At 45.7% G+C, this 27,762-nt stretch overlaps 1 protein-coding gene across 2 annotated transcripts in view; it reads left to right on the top strand.

Annotated features, from left to right (window-relative positions):
• TDRD1 (tudor domain containing 1) overlaps positions 1–27,762 on the top strand; it is a 1,656,135-nt gene that overhangs the window by 807,281 nt on the left and 821,092 nt on the right. For both annotated transcript variants that reach the window (XM_069239312.1, XM_069239311.1), the window contains one exon: positions 8,626–8,733. In XM_069239312.1, coding sequence (XP_069095413.1) covers positions 8,626–8,733 — 108 coding nt within the window. The remainder of the gene's footprint in view (positions 1–8,625; positions 8,734–27,762) is intronic.

The following is a 27,762-nucleotide window of genomic DNA, read 5'->3' as shown; positions in this document are numbered from 1 at the left end:
TTTGTTTCTAGATGTGGAGTTTTCTTTAGTCCTCTTCTTGCATTGCAGATCTTTATAGTCAGCTTCCTTCTCATAGTTCTGTTGTCCAGTGATGCACACAGACTTCATAAACTCTGAAAAATTAAATGAACATACATTAGTATCATATTACAACCACTATTTTAATTTTTTCATAGGGCATAATTTCAAAACTGTGACAAGACCACAGTGAGGATTTGAAATATCTTCCCTTGATTACCCGAAATATGTACATAAACATGTATTGATATCAAAGGACACAAACTTACTATCAATCCATAACAAAGTTAGTTTTTCTTAATGGGCAGTACACATTTTAATTTTTGAACTTGAACTTCCTGAATAAAGGCACCTAACTAAAATAGTTCATAAATGGCATGTGTTAAACAAACGTTTTTAATTATTTTACTTACCAGGTGATTGGAAAAGAACCACAGCCTTGAAGTCTCTCTCTTCAGTGATTGGCCGACCACTTTCATCAATATTTTCAACCAGCCATTCACATAGAACTTCACCAGGATTGCCCAAAAGCAGAAATTCTCCATCTTTTCTAACACAAACTGAACGATCGCAAGCGAAAAATAGGACGTTGAATGAAGCCATGATTATATCCTGCTAGATACAAAAATCATGAATTAGTTTGCGACTGGTTAAAGATTTAGGGGTAGTGATGCTATTAATTGTGTTTGACCAATGACTGTTTCACCACTGCGCATATTAGTTGCTCAATGTTCACCAGTAGCACATTACATGTTGTATTCAGTTTAGCTGCCTATTGGCTTTAACATGGCATTAGCCATTAAATTCTGTATTCAGTTTAGCTGCCTATTGGCTTTGACATGGCATTAGACATTACATTTGATATTTAGGTTAGTAGGCAGATTGCTTTAGATTTGTGTGGGGCATATTGTTTTTTATTGTTGGGGGCAGTTTGGAGTAGGCCAGATTGTTTTATATTTGATTGGGGCTGATTGTTTGTGATTGGAATGGGACAGATGGGGCAGACTGAGTTGGGCTGGGTTGGGAGGACTCAACTATGGTGGATTGGAGTGATTTGGGTGAGTGGGTTGGTTTGGAGTGGGGTGGACTGGGTTGGTCTGGCATCAACTGGATTGAGTGGGGTGGATTGTTGTGGGGTGAGGTGGGGTGGATTGGTATGGATTGGAGTCAGGCAGATTGGAATGTACTGCACAATTATGTGTTAAAGAATACTTTCAGAAATTACACATCAGAAAAAAATAGTCTTTTTCCAGTAGGCTTTGTAAAAAGTGCAGAGGACCTAAACAGTAGTTATGCCGAGATCTTTCAGAGCAGGTTTGATGTTGTTCTGAATATATACATTAAGGCTTATGGTGGCTACTTTTGTAGTCTCTGCAGTCTGACAATGAGTGCTTCGCAGAGGCCTAAGTAAATGGGTCTAGAGTAGTCCAGACTGATCATAACAAGGGATTTGGCCCACCCGGTAGCCAGTTTGGAGTAAAGGGAGTATTTTGCGGAGCAGGAAATAATGAAGTCTGAATCCTTTAACCACTGTGTTGACCTGTGGAATAAAGAACATCTCTGATTCAAAGAGTATTCCCAAGTTTCAAGCTTGGCAGTGACTATGTTTGACCCTTCTATTAGGTGTACAGCTGTCATTATACATAAGAGTGTGTCCCAGTTTTGAATCATACTGTTAGGTTTGGTTAGTGCTCTAGCGGTTTTGGAAGGAGTGATGCACACCATGTTCAGAGGCTAGTAAGGAACACGAGCATTCAAAGATGATACATTGGTCTATGGTAAAGGGGAAGCAAATCATAAAAAATGTATATGCTGCATAAGCTGGAGAATTATGCCCAGGGTGACGTGGAATGCTTGGGGCACACGGTGTGTGATACATATATTAAACAAAAGAAAATTCTTGTTGAAGCTCGCCCAGACCACAAAATAGTGAACAGTTGGTTCCCTTCCTCTGCCTTGCCTATTATGTCACGGTTTTCAATGGGCTTACCGTCGAAGCTGAGAGGCGTAGGGGAACGGCCCCGGTTCCGGCAGGTTCTGCTCTGGCCGAGGTAGGGGCGACCCCTTCCGGTAGCCACGGTGCTGTTTGGGTATGAGCAAACCACTACAGTCCGTGCCCTCCAGAAGGAGTCCCAGAGGAAAAACCCCAGTAGGGTAAAAAAAACTCCACAGGAACTCCCTGAAATGAAAGGAGGACACCAGGGCGTTAGGACCGAAGATCAGGAAGACTGGAGAACAAGGCAGGTCAGGAACACACAGGATTCGCAGGAAGAGATCAATCAGAGCGTGACTACCACCAAAGAGTGTTGCAACGCAATGAACAAGCAGCTGAATTCCCCTTATATACCCCTAGACAGGAAGTAGGAAACAGGAAGTAGAAATACCACCATCTTGGATTGGGGAAAAGAAAACAATAGTGAATCAGGTACGTGCGTCTACCAAAGAGAAAACAATGCATGCTGGGCAGAGAGGAAGTGGTCAGCATGCTGGGAAGGAAAAGGCAGGTATAAAGTACACCATGTGCAAGGGTTCGGTTTTGTTCTGGAGATATCGGTAAGTGGTGAGCAGAGGTCATGCAAAATGCAGGAAGTTAAATGTAAAGCGCGTAATGCGCTATATGTAGTCAGGCCTGAAACCCCACAGGGTTTCAAGCCCTGGCGCGTCTGCCTTTATGGAGGAACCTGAAGTAAGGGAAGCGGCGAGTGCCACGACCCTTAAACAAGCTCCTTGGAGCATCCGCGGCCCGCGCTCGAGCCGCGGCATCCCCCGCGGCCCGAGCGTCAGCCGCAGCGTCCCCCGCGGCCCGATCGTCGGCCGCGGTGTAAACAAAGTGCCGCGCTGCGACAACCTGAGCCCGCGGCTGCGGCAAGCGCCGCGGCATAACATATTACTACTCAGAGCGTGTGGGGAATCTTGCTGAAAATGTTATTTGAAAAAGGTGTAGTGTGTGTGGAGTTGTGGCTGTGACGAGGACTTTAAGCAAATAAATGAAGAGATTATTGAAAGCTACATGTTTACACCCTTTGAACATAGCAGCAGGTTTTAGTGATATTCAATGCTAGTGGCTATGGTATTGGAGGTTGGCTGTCGCAGGTGTTCCGGAGGTGAGGTATTTTCTTGTATTCCTGTGGCAGTGAGTTGTTAGTGGGCAATTTCATGTGGTAGTTTATATGCGTTATCACTTTCTAAGCCTAAATAAGCCTTTTAGGGCGATATACGTGCTCTCCTATTGCAGAAAATGCTCATATTTGAATCTGCATTGAAGTAAATGAAAACAGCGTTTAAAGGCCACCGGGAGTGTTTTAAACATCATTTGGCGTACTTTAGCATACAAGCGAGCAAGTGATATTTATGTTGAAAATTAATGGTTAATGAGCTAGGAAATGCTTCAGAACAGTAGAAAATGTGCAGTTATCAACTTTTCCATCATTATCGTACTTCATAGTTGTTTATATGCATTATCACTTTCTCAGCTCAAATAAGCCTTTTACAGCGATAGTCGTGCTCTCCTATTGCAGAAAATGCTCATATTTGAATCTGGATTTAAGTCAATGAAAACAGCGTTTAAAGGCCGCGGGGAGTGTTTTAAACATCATTTGGCGTCTCTGGTTAACCTGGGGTCAATTAGCCCCGGCCACTGCCAGGCGGCAATCCCCCGACCCAAAGCTCATTAGCTAGTCCTGCATGCTCTTACCTTACAGATTGAAGCAGTTTTCCTCCTCGTAGGTAGATAGAAAATATTAAAAACAGAGCGAGGCCAACCCATTGTGCACCTTCAACGTTGCACCCTCACAGTTCTCTCTTGGCGCCGCAGTATGATGATGTCACTTCTGGCGCTGCCGGATGTGGTAGAGTTTTTTGTTCAAGTTCACCTGCAATTTCATTCCTGGTACCTGCATAGAGGTGAGCAATGTTCCCTAAAGGCGCGCGCACCTTTCCTTCCCCCATCGCTTCAGAACAGTAGAAAATGTGCTGTTAACCAATGTTCCACCATTCCTATACTTTGTGGTAGTTTATATGCGTTATCACTTTCTAAGCCTTTTAGAGCGATATACGTGCTCCCCTAAGGCAGATAATGCTCATATTTGAATCTGGATTGAAGTCATGAAAACAGCGTTTAAATGCCGCGGGGAGTGTTTTAAACATCATTTGCTGTACTTTAGCATACACGCGAGCAAGTGATATTTATGTTGAAAATTAATGAGCTAGGAAATGCTTCAGAACAGTAGAAAATGTGCTGTTATCGAATGTTCCACCATTCCTATACTTTGTGGTAGTTCATATGCTTTATCACTTTCTGAGTTTAAATAAGCCTTTTAGAGCGATATACGTGCTCCCCTAAGGCAGATAATGCTCATATTTGAATCTGGATGGATGAGTAAAAGGTAGTGTTGATGGATTGATGAAACGGTGGATGGATGAATGAGTGAGTGACTGAAAAGATGGATGTGTGAAAGGATGGATGGATGAATGATAGGTGCGTGGATGGATAGGTTTGATGGCTACGTATTGAGATGAATGGATAGACTGGAAATGTATGGGTGGACGGACAGAATGGTGAAAGACTGAATGATGGATGAAATAATGAATGAATGACAGAATGAAATGGTGGTTATCAGCAGGCGAATGGAAGGAGGAAAGGGTGAATGGATACAATTAAAACAGGAGCGCTCTTTTGGGAAGGGACGCCAGATCTATCTCCCTGCCCACGCTGCTGTGTCCCAGCTTAGCCAGCAGCAGAGGACAAGGTGGACATTTTGTTCTCCTGTACTTGGACTTCCCTCCTTATGAGTCCAAGCAGACCAGGCTTGGGGGGGGTCTCAAAGTGCACACACCTCTACAAACAGAGGTAAATTGCAAGAAGTAGCACCGCAGTGGTTCAGATTCTAGGGCCACCTACAACCTCACTGGTACCCTCAAGCTGCTTCAGTAACCCTAGTGGGGCCCCAGCACCGCCCATGTCAATGTCATGGACAGTGCAGAGGCCCCACATCAGCACAGCCATAATGAGCACTATATGCAATGGCAACAGTGGGCATTCCGACTGTACTGTTGGCGCAGAGTGTGCGGTGGCATTGGCCTCGGCTCTCTCTTTGAAGTTAAAGCCGTCCCACTGTCTCAGCCATCGGCCCTGTGGAAACATCATAATATGGTGATCAGGAGGCCGCCGACTTGGCTTCATCCTCCCAACCATCGTCTTGGCGGTCTGACCACCCTACTGCCAAGTTCGTAATCAGCCCCACCGTGAATATCATTATAGAAGCAAAATGTACAATTGAACATTCAAAAATGGTCTGTAAATATGCAGCACTATGAAATTGGAGGCTTTAATTTGGTTTCCTAGATTGATTTGGGGGAACAGTGCAAGTGTATCAGATAGAATACAGTATGGCTAATGAGTGTCCCCAATTGAATTTAGACAAGCTTCAACCTTTCATTAAAAGTAAAATGTTGATCTCTTTATTTACATTTAAATGTGAATTAAATGAAATATTCCACCATTTGTGTATTTGTTTGATGAATGCATGTCTGTATAATTTTATGTATTTGTTTGAGGTTCAAATCATCCAATATCACAATGGCTAGATAAAGAATGTGCTGCATAATGTGCCTCCAGTTATTGCATCATATGCAGCATCCCTTTTTTGTTACGTTATTTAGTCAATCCTCTCACATAATTTCAAACTCCATTGTCACTTAATTTTTGTGATCATGGATATAATGGTCAATGTTCATCTTTATTAATGTTAAGCATTGCTCATTTTAACAATGGATGCTTGTTTTATCCATTTTGGAAAAAAAGAAAAAGTGGCAAAAATAAAAAAAATGTGTTGAAAAATAACCTGTGACTTATACAAAGTTCTCTGCTCATTGTGAATAATAAAAAAATAATAATGTCATTTTGTGTTTATCTGCAATTAAATATGCAATCATCCAACGGTTTGAAGTTTTTCTAGCTAACATGAAGCTAGAGCGGTGAGCATGCTCTTGAAGTAACCAGCAATTCATGTTAAAATCACCAGAAAAAAAACATTTTATTGAAAACAAAATCGTACTTTTGAAGTAATCAGATACTCATTTTCAAATCATCCAAAAGTCATCAGGAACAGTCTCATCTTATAAAGTAATCGGATACTCATTTTCAAGTCGTTCTTAAGTCATCAGGAATAATGGCACCTTATGAAGTCATCAGATACTCATTTTCAAGTCATCTTTAAATCATCAGGAATAATGACACCTCCTGAAGTCATTGGATACTCATTTTCAAGTCATCCTCAAATCATCAGAAATAATGACACCTACTGAAGTCATCGAATACTCATTTTCTAGTCATCCTTAAATCATCAGGAATAATGACACCTTCTGAAGTCATCAGGTACTCATTTTCAAGTCATCCTCAAATCATCAGGCTGAGCTTTTAAGCTTTCCTGATGACTTCAAGAGCTTGATGATGTCTGATGATGTGAAAATGACTTCTAATGTGGTTGGATGATCATCAAATGACTCTAGGATGGCTTCTAAAGCAATCCTGTTTGACCTGGGAGTCCAGCAGGCACGAGTGCTGCCCAAGCTTATTCTATGTAATCAGCCTTGTTGCTGTTTGACCTCCGTCAAATCTTATGTAGCTGCTTGTCTTGTCTCCAGTACAGTGCCGCAAACTTGTCTGTCGTGCTCCCTGCACTATTGGGAAGCTGCCCAGCTGCTTCTCCTTTTATATGCTACCTCGTCATTGGTCACAGCTTATTTGCCCGGAGGCCTCACAGAGTATGCTCTTACTTTTGCCCCTCAAGTACTCAATATATGCTTTGCTGCTGACTCAGCAGACAGAGCCTTCCGTCGGTCATGCGGGTGAGTGCGAGGCGGGGATGTTGGGGGAAGGAGGCAGACCAACTACTGTTCTTTGTGGAGCTCGGTGGGCCGATGCACATTGCAGCCCTAGCCCCCGCCCAGACATGGAATATGCCGCCGTTCGTGTCCCCCTGCAAGTGGGCAACACTCTGGCCTTCGTTTAGCCACACCACTGCCTCACACTTGAAATAGTTCCCCAAAGGGTCAGCAGGGCAGCAGGCTGATAGTGGCAGTGCACTCTCCGCATAGGGGCGCAATCTTAGGCTCCAGCAGCCAGCTCCACGCCAGTAACCTCTCAATGTTTTTCTGCATTCTTTTGCCTGTTTGTTTTGGCTAGCAAAACGCATCTCTTGCTACAGCCTTTCGCTTTGCGATTGCTTCTTTGGTGGGATAATTGCCCGCTGATTAGTAGGATTATTGGAGGATTATGTGCCCTAATTTTCAGAGCTGCACTAATGTGCGGCCATTTTGCTCTGGGCTCTCTAGTGTCCCCCGGAACAGTCTGGCTCGAATTGCCAAGGCAGGCGCAGACTGAACTGGAACAGAAGCAACCCAAGACCTGATTGGGGCTCTACTGTTCTATTGGAGCAGCGTCAAGTATGATTTACATTTAGCAGGGTTGAAGTGGAATTGTGTGAGAAAAAGAACAATGAGTTGGAATGTTACTCTGACCGATTGCTAATGGTTAGAATAATTGCAAGCATCCTCCCATCACCCTTTGTGTCTGTTGTGTTTAACACAAAGTAAAACACTGTCCTGAATGGACAGGGTAACATCCAAAAGTAAATGTAAAGTGATAGAGATGAAGCTTTCGTGTCAGACTTTAGCCATAAAAGGCAGATTTCTTTGTGTAGCCTACACTGTCTCAAAATGGCTGCCATCATGAACAAAAATAAAAACAAAGCCAACTGTTAAAAAAAGAAAAAAAAAAAAAAGATACAGATAACCTGATGAACAATGGATGCAGTCATTACAGTGTTATAGACGAGGTCCATGGTACATTTTTGGTTTTGAATACCCCATTGAAAGATCTGGTGGCACAGTAAGAAAATCTAACATGGAGGTAGGTGAGTACTCGCAGTGCAAATGTGCTGTTTTTGCTTGAGATTGTGGCTTTTTTGGTAGATCTCACAAAAAAGTGGGGTGGCTATCTTGGAGTCAGGCTGTCATAGAATGCAATAGGACAACCCATTAAGTCAGCCATTTTAGACCTAAGTCCTGACATAATATTAATAATGGATGCCTGCTGCTTTGGAAAAAAAAGTGTTTATTTATTTAAATATATTTATGAGACAAATACTGAATGTAGTTAAGATGGACATGTTTTTGTATTTATAAGGTGTGATATAGTTCCTAATTCCTTAGTGTGTGATGGAAGAGTAATCCTCCTCTAAACTCCGCTGTGTATATGATTTTGATAGAATGTTAATACACGTTTTTGCAGATGGCTGCAGTGCAAGCCAGACCTGAAATGGCAAGTTGTTAATCTTTTATATGCAAAATGTTTGTGCCACTGTAAGAAATATGAATGTGATTTACAGGTCCGATAAAAGTTTAGATTATTGATGTCTCTGTGTGGTGTTGTACGCTGATATGAGGTGTTGCCATGTTTGCACTATTTGACTACATGAAACCTTTGAAAAACGTATGCACGAGAGTGACATGAACAAGACCATAACCTTTCTGTCCCTTTGTTGTGCTTAGGCTTATATTGTTTTATTTAAATTTACAGTCATTGTTTGCATGTATGTTTTACAGGAAAGCTTGCTGAGCTTCAGGCAGCCTTAAGTGCACACTATACCACAGCTCCTTCTTGTGAGAATTTTTCAACATCTGTGGGGGATTTCTGCTGTGCCCAATTTACAGGTACCAAGCATTAACTTGTTTTAATGAAAATCATAGTTTAATTAAAATACTACTAAATGATGGAAATGTCGTATTTTTGACTCTACGGTATTGTGAAACTGTCATTCAGTGTCATAGACAAAACTGATTTTTCTGCTTGTAATGTTTAAAGCATTGTTTCTGTCCTAGGTATTTTACTAGTTATGTGAAAAACTGAACTGTTTATCTGCATTTTAAGTGTGTCATCTGTTTTTTATTCTCAGCTTTTTTACTTTGATGTAGCATGACATTTTTGAAACAACATTTTATTTAAATTGTGAAATCATAATATTTATTATGTTCTCACTCTTTTTCTGTGTACTCAGATGTTATTACCACTTCGTATAGATACTGGAAACAGCTTCTATAGATGTTCTAATACAGAGGGTTGAGAGCTGGTATTACTCTGCATGCATGTGTAACATAAACCCATATATGTGTACCTGTCTATACTTTCCTCAGTTCCTTTTTTCCTCAAAGTGTAGCTTAGACTTTTTTTCTTTTGTGCTCTGCAGTTTTGTATGCATGGGCTAGCCTCTTTTTCAGCAGCCAAATTGTGTAATCTCTCTCTTGCTTGCGAAAGAGTACTAATCTGTCGCATGCTGCCTGACTTGCCTGCAGAGTTCAAGATGTTTGTTTTCAACACTATAAGAGCTTGGTAATGTTAAATGTGTGGGCTCATCAACCAGTCACTTCATTCAGGATCCTTGCTGCTGGTGAGGAAATAGAGGTATCATACCCAACACTCATCTTTTTGATGATCACCCGTTATGGTTTTGCATATCCTGCATAAGTGGTATGATAACTCTGTTGTAGGTGAAAGTAACTAGTAAAAAATAAAAAAATAACTATCTCACACTACCTCTTGACTTGTTCAAAGAGCGTGAAATGTCCAGGAAAAGCAGATCCCTTGCCTCAAATACCCCTTCTAGCACTGCTTCTTGCCTGTGTATGAAAGCCTTAGGCAGTCATAGCACCAAAGTGTCAAGCTAGTCTCTTTGTTTTGTGTGATACTGCAGATCCACCACATTAAGATGGTACTATGTGTCATTCCCTGCTTGCATTTCCGTGAGGATTGTTTTAATCCACTCTGGTGACTCTGAAGGCTTGGATCTGGCAGCCAAGCCTAGCTCTTGGTGTGGGAGACGTTTCTCACTCACAGTATTGAGTGGTGGAGCCCTTAATCTGACTAATCTGCACGCGTGGTTAAAACCAGCTCCACTTCTGTGCGGTTTGATGTAAAGGGGAGCACCATCAAATCAAGTGATTGGTGAGCCTTGATGCAGAAATAACTGCATCATATAGGCGTCAGGCCTACCTAGATGCATGGACAATGGCAGAACAAAATACAATTTGTACAAAATGAAGTAGAACCATTGTCCCCTGCTGAGGTTTCTACCTTGAAAGTCCACCTACTCTAATTCTGTTAAGAGGCTATCCTGAGAGTAGTGCTCACTGAGTCGGGGGCTATGTGACCCTGCCACATGCTCTGCTGGTACTTACTTCGAGAGCAGCACAGCTGACTTGTCCAGGTGCCGGGGAATTATTTTTTGTCCCTATTGCACATAGGGCCTCCATCACTGATTAGCCTCCTCCATGAAGCAAGCTTGTCTGAGTGTGTCAGAGCTGAAAAATGGCCAGAAGGATGTTAATCTTAACCACAAACACCTGCATTCAGCCAGGCTCCATTAAGACGTCATGCACTGGAGGCACTGTCCATTGCGACATTGATGCCGTGCTGGGGAATGAGGGTATTTGTGCCTTTGGAGGCCACATTGACTACATCAGTAAGACCAGCACTTTGTCTAACCACAGGTTCCGATTCATATGTCTACCTGGAGATTCAACACCTTATGCATAATTCCAGCTGCCAGTCTGGATGAAGGAGACATATTTCTCAGCCGTCTCTCTCAAGCACTACCTGGTAATGTTGTACGACTCAAGTCATGGTGTGCACCACCCAGAATGTGGTAGCATCGGGCATTATATGGCGTAGATTGACTCACTTGGTGAGGTCTTTTTTTTTTTTTTTTTTCACGCCTCATCGGCTGGGTAAAAATCTCTGTCTTAAATGTCGAATTCCTCAACAAATTTGAAAGCAACTACAACGCCTCCTAATGATTAAACACTGTCAACGAAGATGTGGTTATCAAATGCACATCCTGGGCCCCCCCACAATTCATAACAAAGGCCTTCGGGCAGACCCTGTTGCATAGATTCATGACGACCCAGCTAATTTCTGGGCCACTCTTCAAGTGTGGGCCCTGTCTTGCTGGTTTGGTGATTCCAGGGGCTGTGACCCTAGACGCCATCCATCTGTGTGCCCCATAGGCTCCATCATTGATGCCGCTTCCTAGGAAGCTCTTGCTTTCTAAGACTTTGATCCATATTACTTTAATGCTGTATAACTTGTTTCTGCACCTTATCCACAATGCAAGTCAGCATACATTAACTAGGTTGAAAAATAAAAATCCTGTGCCTACTTTGATGACAAACCCCTGTCTCAGCACCTCAGTCTGGCCTAGAGATTTGTTCTGTGGGAGGAACTTTTTGGGTCTTATTTCGATGCCTTGGATATACCTAGTAGGAATTGTAGGCACAATATGGAAGACAATTTGGGCACTGACAATTTCTCTTTTCTCATAACACTAACACTGGCCTTTGTCTAGACCTTCAAAAAGCATGTAGTCCTGACGTTTCAACTGGGGACACTCTTTACATCTCAGGAGCTCATTCTGAGGAAGTTTGTTCTTTTGCCTCTGTGACAGGAAAAGCAAAAGAAGTGCTAAATTACCCTTACCAACTATTGATACAAAGTCAAACATCTTGGCGGACATCTTACAACCGTTCGTGGCTGAAGAATCCCTGCTGCTTTTCAACAAAGCACACCACTACAGCCAGTTTGAGATTTTGGGCAGAAAGTCTTCTCTGTCAGCAGAACACAGTTGAATTGCCCTGTGCCATAGAAGTGAACCTCCATCCTAGCATCAACACACCCATGATGGGAGAGTTTGGCCGTACAAACCATCAGTCAGAATGAATCCTAATACATTACCCACCTCTCCTTCGGACTGCGAGTTCAAAGGCTTAGACTCATTGATAGAAAAGTTTGAGTCAAGCAATTTAGCTTTGCGATTGCCCACATCTACGTTCCTTCTTGACTGATGTGTCCATGCCTTGAGGGAGTTAGCAAAAACTGCTGTAATTAATATTTCTGTACATAAGAAAAAGTCCTTGTTTGAGGAAGGCAGGTTTGAATGCTTCCAAGCGGATCCAAAAGTGCAACCTTGATACTGGTATCATTATGGCTGGATCGATGGAGGTCACTCTGCACCAACATGTTCGGATGCACCCACTTGCGTTTTGGGCCATACCCACGCCATTTCTATGGGCATTCCTTTTAATGCTTCTCCTGTCTTAAGGGTGAAGGCTTATTCTTCATTGGTTTATACCCCGAGCAGCTTATTTGCTCCTTTCAGCAAAAGTATGGATTTAAGGATGCAGCATCTCCATTCAACTCCTGTCTGCTGTGTATGCCACCTAAAACAAATCTCCACTACGAGCTTCTGGTATAAGGCTTTGCCACTGTACAGGCCCAGCCGCATACATTGTTTTCAGTACCTACGACAAGTTGTGAGAAAGGTCTGACCTTAGGCCAGGCTGTGTGTAGTGGGTGTTGGCCACCCATGGCAGATTGCGTACAGGGCCTGGTAACCCTGCAGTCACCAACAAGCCCACATGGATCGCTGAAGAGGCTGTGGCCAACCCCTGCTGCACACAGCCAAAGGTTGTGTGTAAGAGGAATTGGCCACCTGTGGCATGTTGTCACCAGGGACTGACCACATGCCTAGCACTGCTGCAAACCCCTGGTGCACTCGGCAGAAAGCTGTGACCTGTATGGGGTTTGAAATTTAGTATGTGATACAAAGAATGAAAATCATTGAAAAAACACGTTTAAAAAGTAAGCTATGTTTGTGAGGGACACATATAACTACAGGTTTCTCACCTTGTAAATACCCCAAGATGCTGGACTGGATCCTGAGATTTTTCTCACATGCTAGTCGGTGGCTTTGTGCAGCTCTCTCTCAGCTTCATCCTGCCCCATCACTGACAACAAAGCTGTACATAACTGCGACCCCTGTACTATGAAATCAGTTCCTTTCCTGCCAGGTTGCATAAAATCCACTCCTTGTTGAAGTTGAAGGTGTGGACTTGCGCTTTCGAGACCGTTCCTGCAAAAGATCTTCCTCACATTTTAAATCCTCAGGTATGTCAAAGTCAAGAAACCCAAGAAAAGAAAGCAGGATTCTTACCTGTCCTGCCACTCTCAACCTGGCAAGTCACAGGATGTCAGGGTGACTCGGTTTCTGTCTTTTGCCAAGGCAACAATTTACTGCGGTATCCCAATACATCCCGAAATTCCAGGCCCATCTACGACGTCACAGCACAGCAGAGGTTCCATTCTACTTTGTTCTGACTTTTGTTCTGTGGCAGAGCAGGGTGCACCTAAGATGTTATTAATCAAGTGGTTGAGGGTGGCTTGCTCCCCCTTTGCTATATTGATGGTGTCCTATACAGTGATTTGTAGAATGCCAATCGACTTGACACCGCACTGAAATACGCTTGACTCACCGCTTGGACCACCAACAGAAGAGTGTACCTTGGTGGTGATCTGGAGGGCAGTTGAGGCACTAGGATTACAGCTTCCTTCCTTTGAAACCAAACGATTTTGGCCAATTACTTGTGAGCCTTAGCTTCCCTTTTACAATGCTCTCACTGGTGTTTGATAGCTACTTGGTTGAAGCCTTTTTCTTGCTTGCCTGTACATAGGCAGATGAAAAGATATCACAGACCTGCGCCTGGTGAAACAAATTTATTCACCTAGCATCTGACCCCCAAGAGCATTATTGTGCAGGCCTCAACCAGTAAGGCAAATCATACCTCGTTTCCAAGCGTCCTCTGGACAGAGAATCCAAAGGTTTGAGGCTTTAGGGAAGCAGATGTTTTCTTTTGCGATTCTAGCATTGCAATGTGTAAATGTGGTTTATTTGCTTGATGGTTAGATACGTGCCCTGCAGTATTGGCCAATGAAAGCTTACCTGCAGTCCCTCAGGACCTTAGGACCTCTTTGGTCGTGACGATTTGTGATGGAAAGGACCCTGCCAAATATGTTATTCTTGTGCCAGGACAGTGAGGATTAACTGGAAAGAGACTAGTGTTGTACTTTGTTGTCACATGTGGATGCATTCAACGGGATTCTTTGACGATGTTCATGCCTCCCTCATGCATATGCCCTATGATAGGTCTTGCTTTTACAATTAGAAGGCAGACTCTGCATTAAAAAAGCTGTTTAAGGACAGTATAGCTGTGGCCGTGATTTGAGGCTTTTGACCCCTCCTTAACAGTTTTTGCATCAATTCAGAAAGCTAAGAGACTATTCATGAGAAAGATCAGAAACTTTTTACTCTCGCTATTTCCTTGTCCTGGAATAGGAAAAGAGCCTCGGACCTATTTTGGACCCCCGGTGTTCGAATGCCTTCCTGTTGAAGGACAAATTCTAAATATATCTGCGTGCCTTGGACCTGCAGGGCTCATTTTCATCTACCTGTTCTACATTTTCAGTTAGTTGTGCTCCCTTTCATCCTCATTAGCACCTCTTTGTTTACAAAACTGATGGTGGTGGTTGCTGCCCATCATCGGAAGTTGATGATATCTGTATTCTCATAACTGAAGAACTGGCTTTTGAAGGTGGGGTTGCAAAAGTAATTTATGGATCAGCTCTGAATCATGGAAAGCCTCTCTTCTTCATTGGAGTTCACTATCACTGAGTCAGCCAAAATTCCACCTGAGTCCTTCACAGAGGCTTCCATTCATTAATTCTGAAAAGAGTGGAGTTGAGGATTTTCTCCCTGCTGCAACAGATCCGGGTAATACGGGCTTTGATCCCAATGTTTCATTCTTGATTCTGGATTACTGTGAAAGCAGCTCTGACACTTATGCTATTAGCATCCTGTGCCTTCCTTGTCGCCTGTGCCAGGTGGCCTATGTGGGTTATGCTGTAGAATTTGAATTTCCAGTGGGCCCAGCATCAAGGCAGTCTCACCGATGTCATCCAGGTCTGAGAGGAGACAGGTAGCTATCTGCAATGGTGGTTTCTTGACATCACACCAAGAGCTGACGGTGATGATGGGATGCATCTCTGTTGGCCTGGGGATGTCATCGGCAGGCGGTGGAGATCAAGAGGTCTCTGGTACCTGGCAGAAGGCCAGCTCCACTTCAATCTACTACTGATGCAGTTCATTCATCTAGCTCTGAAGGGCTTCCTGTTGTCCATCAAGGGGATGTTTGTGCAGGTTTATTCAGATGACACCACCCCCATGTGGTACTGCAAAAATCAGGGTGGAGTAGAATTCTGTGTCCGGTGTTATGAGGCTCTGCACCCCCTGGTGGTGGCTGGAACATCAGGGCATTTTTCTGATTGTGAACAAACAGGCAGGTTTCCTGAATGTCAGAGCAGCCAAACAGCAGGTGATGTCTGGTGGATCATGAGCATAGTCTTCCTCCGAGGTGGTGCAGGGCGACTTTCTAAAGTGGGGAGAACCCCTGCTAGATCATTTTGCCACCTTCAAGAAGGGGCAGTTTAAAAAGTTTAGTTCATTATCATTTTAGAGAGGAGTTTTAGCTGGAATGGATTATGGGACTCTGGAATGCCATCCAGTTCCTACCTATCCTAACCGAGAGTTCAGAAAATGATTCGGAATGACTGCACTCAGGTCCTCTTAGTGGCTGTTGAATGGAGAGTGTGGTAACCAGGCTTTCTGGGCATGTGCATCTCTCCTGTGCTCAGGCTACCACTCGGTGAGGTCGTATCCTTAGCAACAGGGCAGGAAGCTACACCCACATTTTACACCCACTTGTATGGAGATTGAGTACCGACATTTAACAAAAATACATTTGATCTAACACCTGTAGTGGTGGATGTCATCCCTAGCCCCACATGCCTTTCCTGAAATCCATTTATGTTGGGCACTGGGAAATATTTGTATCCTGGTATGGTGTGTGGAAGACTGACTTTTTACCAGCTTTTTGAATTTTGAACGTCCTTTTGTTTGTTTTATCTTCAGCCTGTCAAGGTCTTGCAGTGTGTGCTTTTAAAGGTTGTCATCCCTTTTCGCGTATTCAGGTTTGCTGTCCAAACCATCCTTGTTGTAATCACCACTTGTCATGAGATTAATTAAAGGTTTGACAAATGCTTCCCACCAAACAGTTTATGATGCCACAGTGGGACCTTAATGACTTAATGATTCTTGTGTTTGTGCCGTTTGAGCTAATGCATAACTGATCTTTGGCTCCTGATTTTAATGTGTCTTTCTCATTACAGTTAGATCGGTTAATCGGATACAGGATCTAAAGGCACTTTCAGTGCATCCACCATACCCCAATTTTTTTCTCAGACCGTTGGTGCTGAGAAGTAGAGCGGCATTCTGGCTAAAAGTAATGACTCCCTTTCATGTTGGTCAGTCCATCACTCTGCAGGTGTGCTTTGCTCCTCTCAGTCCTTGAAAGAGGAGAGATTCCATTTGCTGGACCCCAAAACAACTTTAAACTTTTTCATTGATTGTACTAATGACCATCAAATGGTTGATCAAGTATTTGTTGGATTATCTGGCGCTAAGAAAAGGCAGACTGTGCAGAAGAGGACTCTGTTGAGGTGGATAGTCTTCTGCATTAAGATCTGTTATGCACTGGCCTTAAAGCAGCCTCTGAAAGTTCTGAGAGGTCATTCCTCCAGGGCTAAGGTTGCTACCACTACTGGCATCTGCCAGGCTCCAATTTGGGCATCTGTGTACGCATTCATGAAGCACTACAGCTTTGAAATCAAGGTGTGCCAAAAATAGCGTTTCATTCCAAAACGTTTTGGTCTGAGTCCACTCCACAGACCATCAACCTTTGGGAGGTACTGCTTTTTTTTGTTTTTTTTAATGTGAGGAATCTGCTGTTAAAAGTATACATCAGAAGAATAAGTTACTTACCTTCAGTAACCCTCTTTCTGGTGGATATTCAATATACCTGCAGATTCCTCACCGTCCTCCCACCTCCCTGTTCTGTGGAGTGGTCTTTTTAAACATCTAAAAAAATAGTATTCAGCACACTGGGTACTAACTATTGGTCATACTGTACACTTGAGGACGTGAAAATGAGAAAGACAAAATACTAACGTCAGTGAGCAGAGATGGCACTAATAATGGGCTCTGCTCCATCACTTTCAGGAAAAGAGCCACACAGTGTCATCTAGCGGTGCATGGGAGCAGTGTTTGGAGAGAAGTTTTCCTTATCCATTCTGGCACCTGAGGAATATTCTAAGGTTAGAAATCTGCAGTTAGGCAAAGTATCCACCAGAAAGAGCGTTACTGAAGGAAAATAACTTGTTCGTCTCAATCACCTATGTGTAATTAAACTACTTATTAGATGAACTTTCACAGGTTTCTTCAACTGTGGCGTGTGAGCTACTAGTAGCTTTCCAACAGCATATGAGTAGCTCTCCATTGTGCAGACCAGCTTAGTAAATAAAAGTAATTACTTGGTTGAGTTCTTTCTTTCTTTAATTTACTTTATTCGGTGCAAAAAGACCATAAAAGACATAAAATAAATAAATAACATACAGAATTTCACTGTCATAGAATTTCTAAAAACATTGTTAATACATTTTCCGAACACCAAAAGCAGCATGTATAAAATTTAGCACAGCCAGAATTATGTCCATATTTCCCAGATCATGTAAGTGGGAGTAAGCAAGTCGGCTAGTTCTGATGCTGTTAGACTGGAATAGCGGACGTAAAAACCTTTTTCTTGGGACGGCATATAAGGTGCAGAAAAGCATAAAATGTAATGTACTTTGAGATGTCCTTCCATCGCAGCAACAGGGAGGGAGGGAGGAACTTAAACCAGGTTCCAGCAACTGGGAATGCTACCAGATAATGTAAGGTGTTTAGACGTAGTCTTGTGAGTAACAACCTTTGTCGCTCATGATTAATGATGGTCAAGTACAGCTTTGGTTGAGGTTGTTGTGTCTCATAGCTTGTCCGTTGACTCATTAAACTAGAGGCTGGGTCCATATCCTGATTTTTCTGCCAGAATATGTCTTTAACCTTCTTAATGTCCTGTCTTCTTAAAGTATCTGGTTTAAGAAAAAAAATCTCCTAGTCCTAATGATAGGAGAGAAAGATAAACATATCTAAGCCAGGGTATTGACCCTTGACCTTAGGGTAGGTCGCTCCCCCGCCTCCGCAGCGCCACCAGTGCTTGCCTGCCTCAGTGTTGCCTATTTCTGCCTGTGTGCCCCCGTGACTGCCGCTTCCACTTCTCTCCTTGTTTCCCGAGTGCGTGGCCCCAGAGTGCCCGGTTCCCCTCTTTTATTTTGTACCCCCGAGTGCCTGCCTCAGAGACTGCCTGGTTGAATGTAATTCCACCTTTTTTCTGTATCCCCGAGTGCGTGCCCCCCCCTGTGCGCCCGGTGCCCCTGCTCGTTGTGCTTGTTTTTCTCCGCCTTTTTTCGTCCTTTTTCCGCCTTTCTCGTCGTCTGCATCACTCTTCCCCTGTTTTCTCGCCACCCTCCCAAAGCCGTTTTTCCCTCGTTTTTTCCCACCGCCCGCTTTTCCCGCCGTTTCTGCGCTCCTCAAGCGCAATCCCATTGGCTCACCTACACTCCCGCCTCCCAGCTGACCCCTCCTCCCCGGCTACCCCATATATGGCGGCCGCTGCGAGGCAGAGGTAGCGACCCTTGACCTTATGGTAGGTCGCTCCCCGCCTCCGCAGCGCCACCAGTGCTTGCCTGCCTCAGTGTTGCCTATTTCTGCCTGTGTGCCCCCGTGACTGCCGCTTCCACTTCTCTCCTTGTTTCCAGAGTGCGTGGCCCCAGAGTGCCCGGTTCCCCTCTTTTATTTTGTACCCCCGAGTGCCTGCCTCAGAGACTGCCTGGTTGAATGTAATTCCACCTTTTTTCTGTATCCCCGAGTGCGTGACCCCCCCTCCCCCCCTGTGCGCCCGGTGCCCCTGCTCGTTGTGCTTGTTTTTCTCCGCCTTTTTAGTCCTTTTTCCGCCTTTCTCGTCATCTGCATCGCTCTTCCCCTGTTTTCTCGCCACCCTCCCAAAGCTGTTTTTCCCTCGTTTTTTCCCGCCGCCCGCCTCCCGCTTTTCCCACCGTTTCTGCGCTCCTCAAGCGCAATCCCATTGGCTCACCTACCCTCCCGCCTCCCAGCTGACCCCTCCTCCACGGCTACCCCGTATATGGCGGCCGCGCCTAAGGCAAGCCCGTCTGCGCCCGTCCGCGCCTGGACCGCGCCCAGCGCCCGAACCCCTTGTCCCCGCGACCCCCACCCCATCCGCCACCCCCGCCTGACCTACGACACCACCACCCTCACCGCCCTCAACCCCGGCCGCACGCCGGGCTGCTACCACGCTACCCCGAAGCGGACCCACGGATCCTTCACCTGCCGCAACTGCCGCTTTACCTGCCTACGAACACACATCGCACCCGACAAGAACGACTCCCCCGGAAATAACCTCGACTGCATCCTGATCAACACCCGATCTGTCCACAGGCATGCCATCGAACTATGGAACCTCATCGACTCAACAACACCGGACATCGCCTTCCTCACCGAGACCTGGATGAACCCCTCCTCGACACCCGACATCGCCATAGCCATCCCCGACGGCTACAAAATCATCCGGAAAGACCGCACCAACCGCACCGGAGGAGGCATCGCAATCACACACAAAAGCTCCATCCGCATCTCGACCCACGTCGACGACTCACTCCCCGACGCCGAACACCTCCACTTCGCGATCCACAGCGACCCCAAGACCACCCTCACAGGCACCCTCATGTACAGACCACCAGGACCACGCACTAAGTTCAGCGAAGACATCGCAGACTTCGTCAGCCCACACGCCCTCCCGTCCACCAACTACATCCTCCTAGGGGACCTCAACTTCCACCTGGAGAACCACACCGACAACAACACCACCGACTTACTGGACAACCTCGCCAACCTGGGACTGAAACAGCTAGTCAACACCCCCACCCACCACGCCGGACACACGCTCGACCCCATCTTCTCCTCCAGCAAACACATCTCTTTCAGCCACACCACCGAACTCGCCTGGTCGGACCACAGCTGTGTCCACTTCAGCTTCAAGAAGACCACCGTGCACCACCACACCCAGCAACCACCAAGAAGACAGTGGAATCGAATCACCACGGAACAACTCACATCGACCCTCTCTCAGAACCAACCCACCAGCACCACAGACCCCAACGAAGCCGCCAACAACCTCACGAGCTGGATCTCCGACTGCGCCAACCTCCTGGCCCCCCTGAAGACCCAAGCAAACACCAACAACCACAAGAAAAACTCCTGGTTCACCCCCGACCTCAAGGACTCGAAAAAAGAATGCCGCACCCTCGAAAAGACTTGGCGCCTCAACCAGACCGAGGAGAACATGTCTGCTCTCAAGAACGCCACCCGCCAACACCACCAACGCCTCCGCGTCGCACGAAAATCAGCCTTCCAGAACAGACTAGACAACAACGCCCACAACAGCAAGGAACTATTTGGCATCGTCAAAGAACTCTCCAACCCCGACGCAGAAAACAACTCCATCCCTCCCTCACAGGACCTCTGCGACTCCCTCGCAGCCTTCTTCCACCACAAGATCACCGACATCTACAACAGCTTCACCACAACCAACACGAACCCACCACTGGAACCCGCCACCGACAACACCACCATCCTCACCTGGAACCCAACCGCCACCGAGGAAACCACCCGCATCATGAACTCCATCCACTCAGGATCACCATCCGACCCCTGCCCGTACCACATCTTCAACAAAGCCGACAACATCATCGCACCCCACCTCCGAGACATCATCAACGCGTCTTTCACCACCGCCACCTTCCCGGAGAACTGGAAACACGCCGAACTCAACGCCCTCCTAAAAAAACCAACAACAGACCCCACCGAACTCAAAAACTTCCGGCCCATCTCGCTCCTACCGTTCCCCGCCAAAGTGATTGAGAAAATCGTCAACGCTCAACTCACCACCGCCCTGGAAACCAACGACTCACTCGACCCCTCACACTTCGGCTTCAGAGCTAACCACAGCACCGAGACCGCCCTCATCGCAGCCACGGATGACATCAGATCCCTGACCGACAAAGGAGAAACCGTGGCCCTCATACTCCTGGACCTCTCTGCAGCCTTCGACACGGTATGCCACCGTACCCTGATACGTCGCCTCAGCAACACCGGCATCAGAGGCAAGGCCCTGGAATGGATCATCTTCTTCCTCTCCGGAAGAACTCAGAGAGTCCGCCTCCCCCCTTCAGATCCACAGCCACAGAGATCATCTGCGGCGTCCCCCAAGGATCCTCCCTCAGCCCCACCCTCTTCAACATCTACATGACCCACCTGGCGAACATCGCACGAAAACACGGACTCGACCTCATATCCTACGCTGACGACACCCAGCTCATCTTATCCCTCACCATCAACCCCACCTCAGCAAGAACCAGACTACACGAAGGCATGAAGGAAGTAGCGAACTGGATGACAGACAGCCGGCTTAAACTGAACACAGAAAAGACGGAGGTCCTCATCCTCGGCCCTACACCCACCGCCTGGGACGACTCCTGGTGGCCTCCCGCCCTGGGCAGCACTCCCCAACCCACCAACCACGCACGCAACCTCGGCTTCATCCTGGACTCATCCCTCTCCATGACCAGACAGGTCAACTCGGTTACCTCGGCATGCTTCAACACCCTCCGCATGCTCTGCAAGATCTTCTGCTGGATCCCCACCGACACCAGGAAGACCGTCACCCACGCCCTCGTCACCAGTTGCTTGGACTATGGGAACACTCTGTACGCCGGCATCACCATCAAGCTGCAGAGGAAACTGCAACAAATCCAGAACGCTGCCGCACGACTCATCCTGAACATACCCCGCCACCACCACATCTCCGGACACCTGAAGAAACTTCACTGGCTCCCAGTCAACAAGAGGATCACCTTCAGACTCCTCACCCACGCACACAAAGCCCTGCACAACCTCGGACCAAAACTCATCAACCACCGCGTCTCATTCTACACTCCTCCGCGCACCCTACGCTCGACCGGACAAGCCCTGGCAGCCGTACCCCGCATCCGCAAAGCCACCGCCGGAGGAAGATCCTTCTCTTTTCTGGCAGCGAAGACCTTGAACTCCCTTCCCAGCGACCTTCGCGCCATGCAGGACCACCTCCCCTTCAGAAGGCAGCTCAAGACCTGGCTCTACGAGCACTGACCACCCCCTCCCCCCCAGCGCCTTGAGACCCTTACGGGTGAGTAGCGCGCTTTATAAATGTAACTGATTGATTGATTGGTATATCTAGAGATCGTGACAGAAGGAGACAGTCCTGTATCACCTTTCTACATAAAAGCGTTTCAGGCTTAGTCCAGATTTTTATCCACAGTATAAGAGGTTGAAGTTTTATATAGCTAGATATGTATCTTAAACCTACTTCTTTGTGACAGAACTTTATTGGTGTAGATTGGGGGACTGATAGTAGCCGTCTTAGAAATTTATTTTCTATAATCTGGAGCCCTGTACATTCTGCAAGCCCCCAGACCCCAGCTCCAAATGTCGCGACGGAAAGGCATTTAGAAGTGTAGACAGTCATCATTTCCTTAACAGGCTTATGTCGAAGTCTTCTTGCAAACCTAAAAACAGCTTCAATGGTTTTTTGGAATTGTATTGAGCGTGTATTAACTAAAAACTTCCAGTTAAAATCTACATCAATAGGGACCCCCAGATACGTAAAATGTGGGACCTTAAGTATCTCATGCCCATTTAAAGTAAATTTTTTCGTTTTTGCTAATTTAGGACCACACTTCATAACAAATGACTTGGTTCTATTAATTTTAAGACCAAGATTCCTCATAAAGGTATTAAAAGCATTCAATAAAATCTGGAGGCCGTTCGCTGTCCTTGAAATTAGTACTGCATCATCTGCACATAAGAGAACGGGGATTGGAGTGTTATTAATAACTGCGGAGTCTTTCCCTGAATCACAAAGAAATTTCTCCAACCCATTTATATATAAGAGAAAGAGGAAAGGGGCAAGAACACAACCCTGCCTGACCCCTTTTTGTGAGGGGAATTTCTCTGTCAGGCCTCCCTCCCGAGAGTAACGGACCCGAGCCTCTGTGCAAGCGTGAAGTTTACTGAGTAATATAACTATGTGTTTATCCACGCCCATACCCAGCATTGCCTTCCACAGTTTCTCCCTGCTGACTGTATCAAAAGCGCAGGCGAGATCCATAAATGCTAAGTGTATACAGCCCCTTTTGGCTTTAGTGTATTTCTGGACTATGAGTGTCAAATTAAGAGTTTGTTCGACTGTGCCCACCCCTGGGCGAAAGCCAAATTGTACCTCTGAGAGGGAGTGAGTATCGGTCGCCCATTCTTCTAGCTTATTTAAAATTACTCGGCCCAAAATTTTGACTGAACTGTCCAGCAAAGAGATTAGGCGGTAGCACAGAGGGTCTGCCCTATCTCCCTTCTTGAAAATCGGGACGATGATCGCTTCTTTCCAAGAATCTACTAAAGGGCCTACCACAGCCGATCTCATGACATTGGTTAACAGTGGGCCCCAGAAGTCTGGAAGTGTTTTATATAAATCAGCAGGAATTCTGTCTGGACCCGGGGCTTTCTCAGATGGACTATCTTGGATTACCTGTTTAACATCATCCACACTTATAGTGTTACTAAAAGCCAAGCTTAGCATTTCTGATTGGGTATTTGTCTCTATGGCGAAAGTTTGTTTAAATAGTCCACCCAGGTCTTGGCTGGTATGACAGAGTCCATGGGTGTATCAAAGTTACCGCTCAATGGTGAAGAGTTAACCACACGCCAGAATGCAGTTGTATCTTTGAGTTTGCTTGCAGCCATCAGTTCCTCACATGCAGATTCACTTAGATCAGCTTTCCTTTTGGCAAGAACTTCTTTATAGTTTTTCCTGGCAATCTTAATTGCTTGTAGATCTTTGGGAGATGCGTTGATTGATTTTTTTTTTTAGCTTGGTTAAAGATGAGGTACATGCGTGGTTAAACCATCTCGGGCCATGGACTTTATTAGCTCGTTGAGGCTGTAGTTTCTCCTCCATATAATTTGTCAGAGAGGAGAATGCGCAAATAATTTCATGTGGGGCCTTGTTTTCATTCAGGGATGTCATAACGTCTGGCCATTTATTAAAAAAAAATCTCTAAAAAATGTTTTATTGTTTATCTTCCCCCATTTGATTGTAAGCCCTTTTTGGGATGAGTGGTTCATGGCTGGGTGTCGCTTCCCTCTTCTTGAGTCATTTATCAGATTTAAATTAATTATAATGGATAAGGGATTATGATCACTAAAACAGGTCGGGGTAACCCTGAATTGACCTGTAATAGGGGACAATTCTCTAGAGTAAATAATATAATCAATAATGGTATGTGTGTCCCCCCTTACAAATGTTGGTATCCCTCTGGTAGCGGGTGTGGGAAAGGAAAGGGAGTTTACTGTTATCAGAGAATTAAGGGCGTTCTCATACGGGGAATGTTTGAAGTGTTGAATGGGAATGTCATTCTCATCCAGGAGACCACAACAATCGAGGAGTTCTGGCTCGCAGAGATGGGCATTAAAATCACCAACCCAGACTATTCTTGTGTCCTTTTTACTGGATGCTGTTACCTTATGTATTAGGGTCTCCAAACTACTGACCACACTAGTGTCTGAATTATCAAAGGTGTTGTTATAATAGTTGATCAGTAGTATATCGAATGGTTCTTCTAGTTTCAGAGATAGGGCCAGAAAAAAAGGCGATATACCTACAACACGTGCTTCCATCCCTCCAGCCTCCACGGATAAAAAGATGGCCAGACCGCCCTTAGCTCGACCTGCATGGGCCTTAGTTGCAGGGACATAATATGTGGTATAACCATTAATATATGGTGATTCTATGAGCCAGGTCTCCTGACAACAGATAATAAAATTTCCCATCACTAAATCTATCCAATCGGGGTTTCCAATTTTTGATTTTAGACCCGCAACGTTCCATGAAATGATCCCTAGGGGTGTCATACCCTGTATATTAGGGACTCCTTTAGAATCTAGGGGGGACTGTGAGAATACATTTGTCACCAGAGGATCTTGCGAGGGTGGCTCAATTAGTGATTGTCAATCTAACTGCTCTAGTGAGGTCAGGGTCTCATACCTATTAGATAATGTCAAAGCAGTGTCAGAGGGGTTAGAGAGACCAAGGGTATTGGGATTCTGGATCCCAGAGTGGGTTGAATCAGGATGGCATGGGTTTGATGACGGATGGATAAACTTAGTCAAACGTTGGACTCTTATAGGCCCTACAGATAATCTCATAGGTGAGAGATGGTGAAACAGAGCATTTACGGTCCGGGGGGTCCTAAAATGTATTATAATACAATCCCCAGGTGATGTTTTAGGGGATGAGCCAATCTAAGGTACCCTTCTTACAGTTAAGATGTCCCTATGGAAGTCAGCCCGCCCTCCCGTATGTTTTCCTACCCAATGAGTCACTTTATTCAGTAGAGACATATGAGATTCGGGGTGGGTGCTTTCCAATATAGGGGCATTTTCCAAAATTAGAACATAGGGGTTACATGCCAAAGGTATCCTTGGGCAGGCTACCTGAGTACTTATAGTTTCCTGGCCCCGGTGGCCTTCCCGTTTATTTATGCCCCGCTGATATTGTGGATTGGTAAAATGATGTGAGGCCTCTACATTCGGGGGATTTTGGGTTGGGTTCTGGGCAGGAGATATTCTAAAGTTCTGATGCTGATGAATAGGTGGAGCTGGTAAATATTCAGGAATGGAATGAATGTTCTCAGATTCTACCTTCGGTGGTTCGGGTTTTACATTCATTATAGATTCAACCTTGTGTTCAAGAACGGCCACTTTCTCCAGAACTGACGAGCATAGTTTTTTAATGTCTCTAAGTTGGTCTTCAATTTGCAAAAAACATGTTTTAATTAAATCCAGATTTTTACTGTCTTTTGGTTGCTTCCCTATAGTTTGTTTTGTTTTTTGGGTTTTGGAAGGACATTTGCTCTTGGTCTTCTTAGTTCCTGGTGAGGACTCTCCAATGCCTTCCCTATCTACAGGAAGTCCAACTTGGTGTATGGGGGTTACTGCCGTTTGGGAGGGGATTATTTGCCTGCTTTTTTTTTTAAGGTGGACTCTCTGGAGTTGTAGGAGTAATTAAATCGATTAAACCAATTTCTGTTATTACACAAGGGTTTCTTTTCTGGGTCTTGCTCAGCAGCAATGTTGCCGACGGGTTCCGTCCCCCCTCCCCAGCCTTTCCTGTTTTCTCAAGAGTCGACTCCAGGGAAGCTTCCACCCTCCCTATCTCTGTCTCAATGGCACCCATTACAGACGTTAGGTAGCTTGTTATTAGCCTGGGTGGTGGGGCCTCCTGGGTGGGTTCCCTTCCCCCATTATCTCCCTTACGTTTTCCCATTTTGACAGGCTAGTCCCTTTGTCCAAGATAGGTTACTGTAAATTACTTTGGCGTATATATCAAACTCAGATCCCCTGACTGGAAGATTATAGTCAGACCCTAGTTGGTTCAGATGTCCAGTCACGGCCTTTAACCACACCAAGTTCCCTGCAGTTATGGGTTTATAGGCCTGTCTTATGCCTTACGCGTAAACCGCCTATGTCAGTCCTTGCGTGAGGGGGGGCGCGTCCTAGAAATCAGTGCTCCTTCACAGCAGCACCAAAAGCGCGCTTCCTGGAGACCCTCTTTTATTTTAAGGAATAATCACCGGCACAGTACCTTTAGGTAGCCCTGTCCATTGGGCTAACTGTACCAGACTTCTTTTGGGTGGCTGTCAGGGGGGTGGCCCTGCCCTGCCTCTTACGGGCAAGGACGGGCCCGCCATTGGCCCGGGCTTTGCCCGGGCGCCCCCCGCGCGGCGGGAGCGCGACCTGCTTTTTAAAGGGCTCCTGCCCCTCCTCTTGGCAACAAACGTGCTTCCCGCGGGAGCGCGACCAGCTTTTTAAAGGGCTCCTGCCCCTCCTCTTGGCAACAAACGCGCTTCCCGCAGCGGCGGGAGCGCGACCAGCTTTTTAAAGGGCTCCTGCCCCTCCTCTTGGCAACAAACGCGCTTCCCGCGACGGCGGGAGCGCGACCAGCTTTTTAAAGGGCTCCTGCCCCTCCTCTTGGCAACAAACGCGCTTCCCGCAACGGCTGGAGCGCGACCAGCTTTTTAAAGGGCTCCTGCCCCTCCTCTTGGCAACAAACGCGCTTCCCGCGACGGCGGGAGCGCAACCAGCTTTTTAAAGGGCTCCGGCCCCTCCTCTTGGCAACAAACGCGCTATCCACGACGGCGGGAGCGCGACCAGCTTTTTAAAGGGCCCCTGCCCCTCCTCTTGGTAACAAACGCGCTTACCGCTACTTGGTTGAGTTAATTCGTGAGTACTAAATTTGTGTGTGTTTTAGAGACATAAATGTGTTTGTTTTCAGAACCCAAACTGATGTTTGGAGGAAAAATGACAGAATTAAAAAAAAAAAATACTTTAAGCTAACATTTGAGTGTTAAACTAATTTCAATCCTTTGGTGCCAGGGGCATGGTGGTTATGGCTGTAATTTCAAGGCATTTGAAATTGAGATTCCCTTTTTATGTTACTTCTGGCAACTTTATCCGCTGCATGGAGGTCGTCATTGCTAGTAACGTTGTATATGGTAGCCACTAATGTAATCTTGTTTGATGTGGTTACTAATGCAGCATTAATAATATTGGTAGCTTCGGATGATTTTCAACGAACACAAGTAGGTCCTTGTAGGAAGTTGGCTCTTTATGTACTATTTCAAAGTAAGAAATAGCATGTACAGTTTCCAAGGGTTCCCCTTAGAGGTAAGATAGTGGCAAAAAGAGATAATTCTAATGC

The sequence above is a fragment of the Pleurodeles waltl genome, chromosome 6, assembly GCF_031143425.1.
Source record: "Pleurodeles waltl isolate 20211129_DDA chromosome 6, aPleWal1.hap1.20221129, whole genome shotgun sequence".
Classification (NCBI taxonomy): domain Eukaryota; kingdom Metazoa; phylum Chordata; class Amphibia; order Caudata; family Salamandridae; genus Pleurodeles; species Pleurodeles waltl.
Note: the sequence above shows the minus strand (reverse complement) of the source record. Positions and strands in the feature narration are given on the sequence as shown.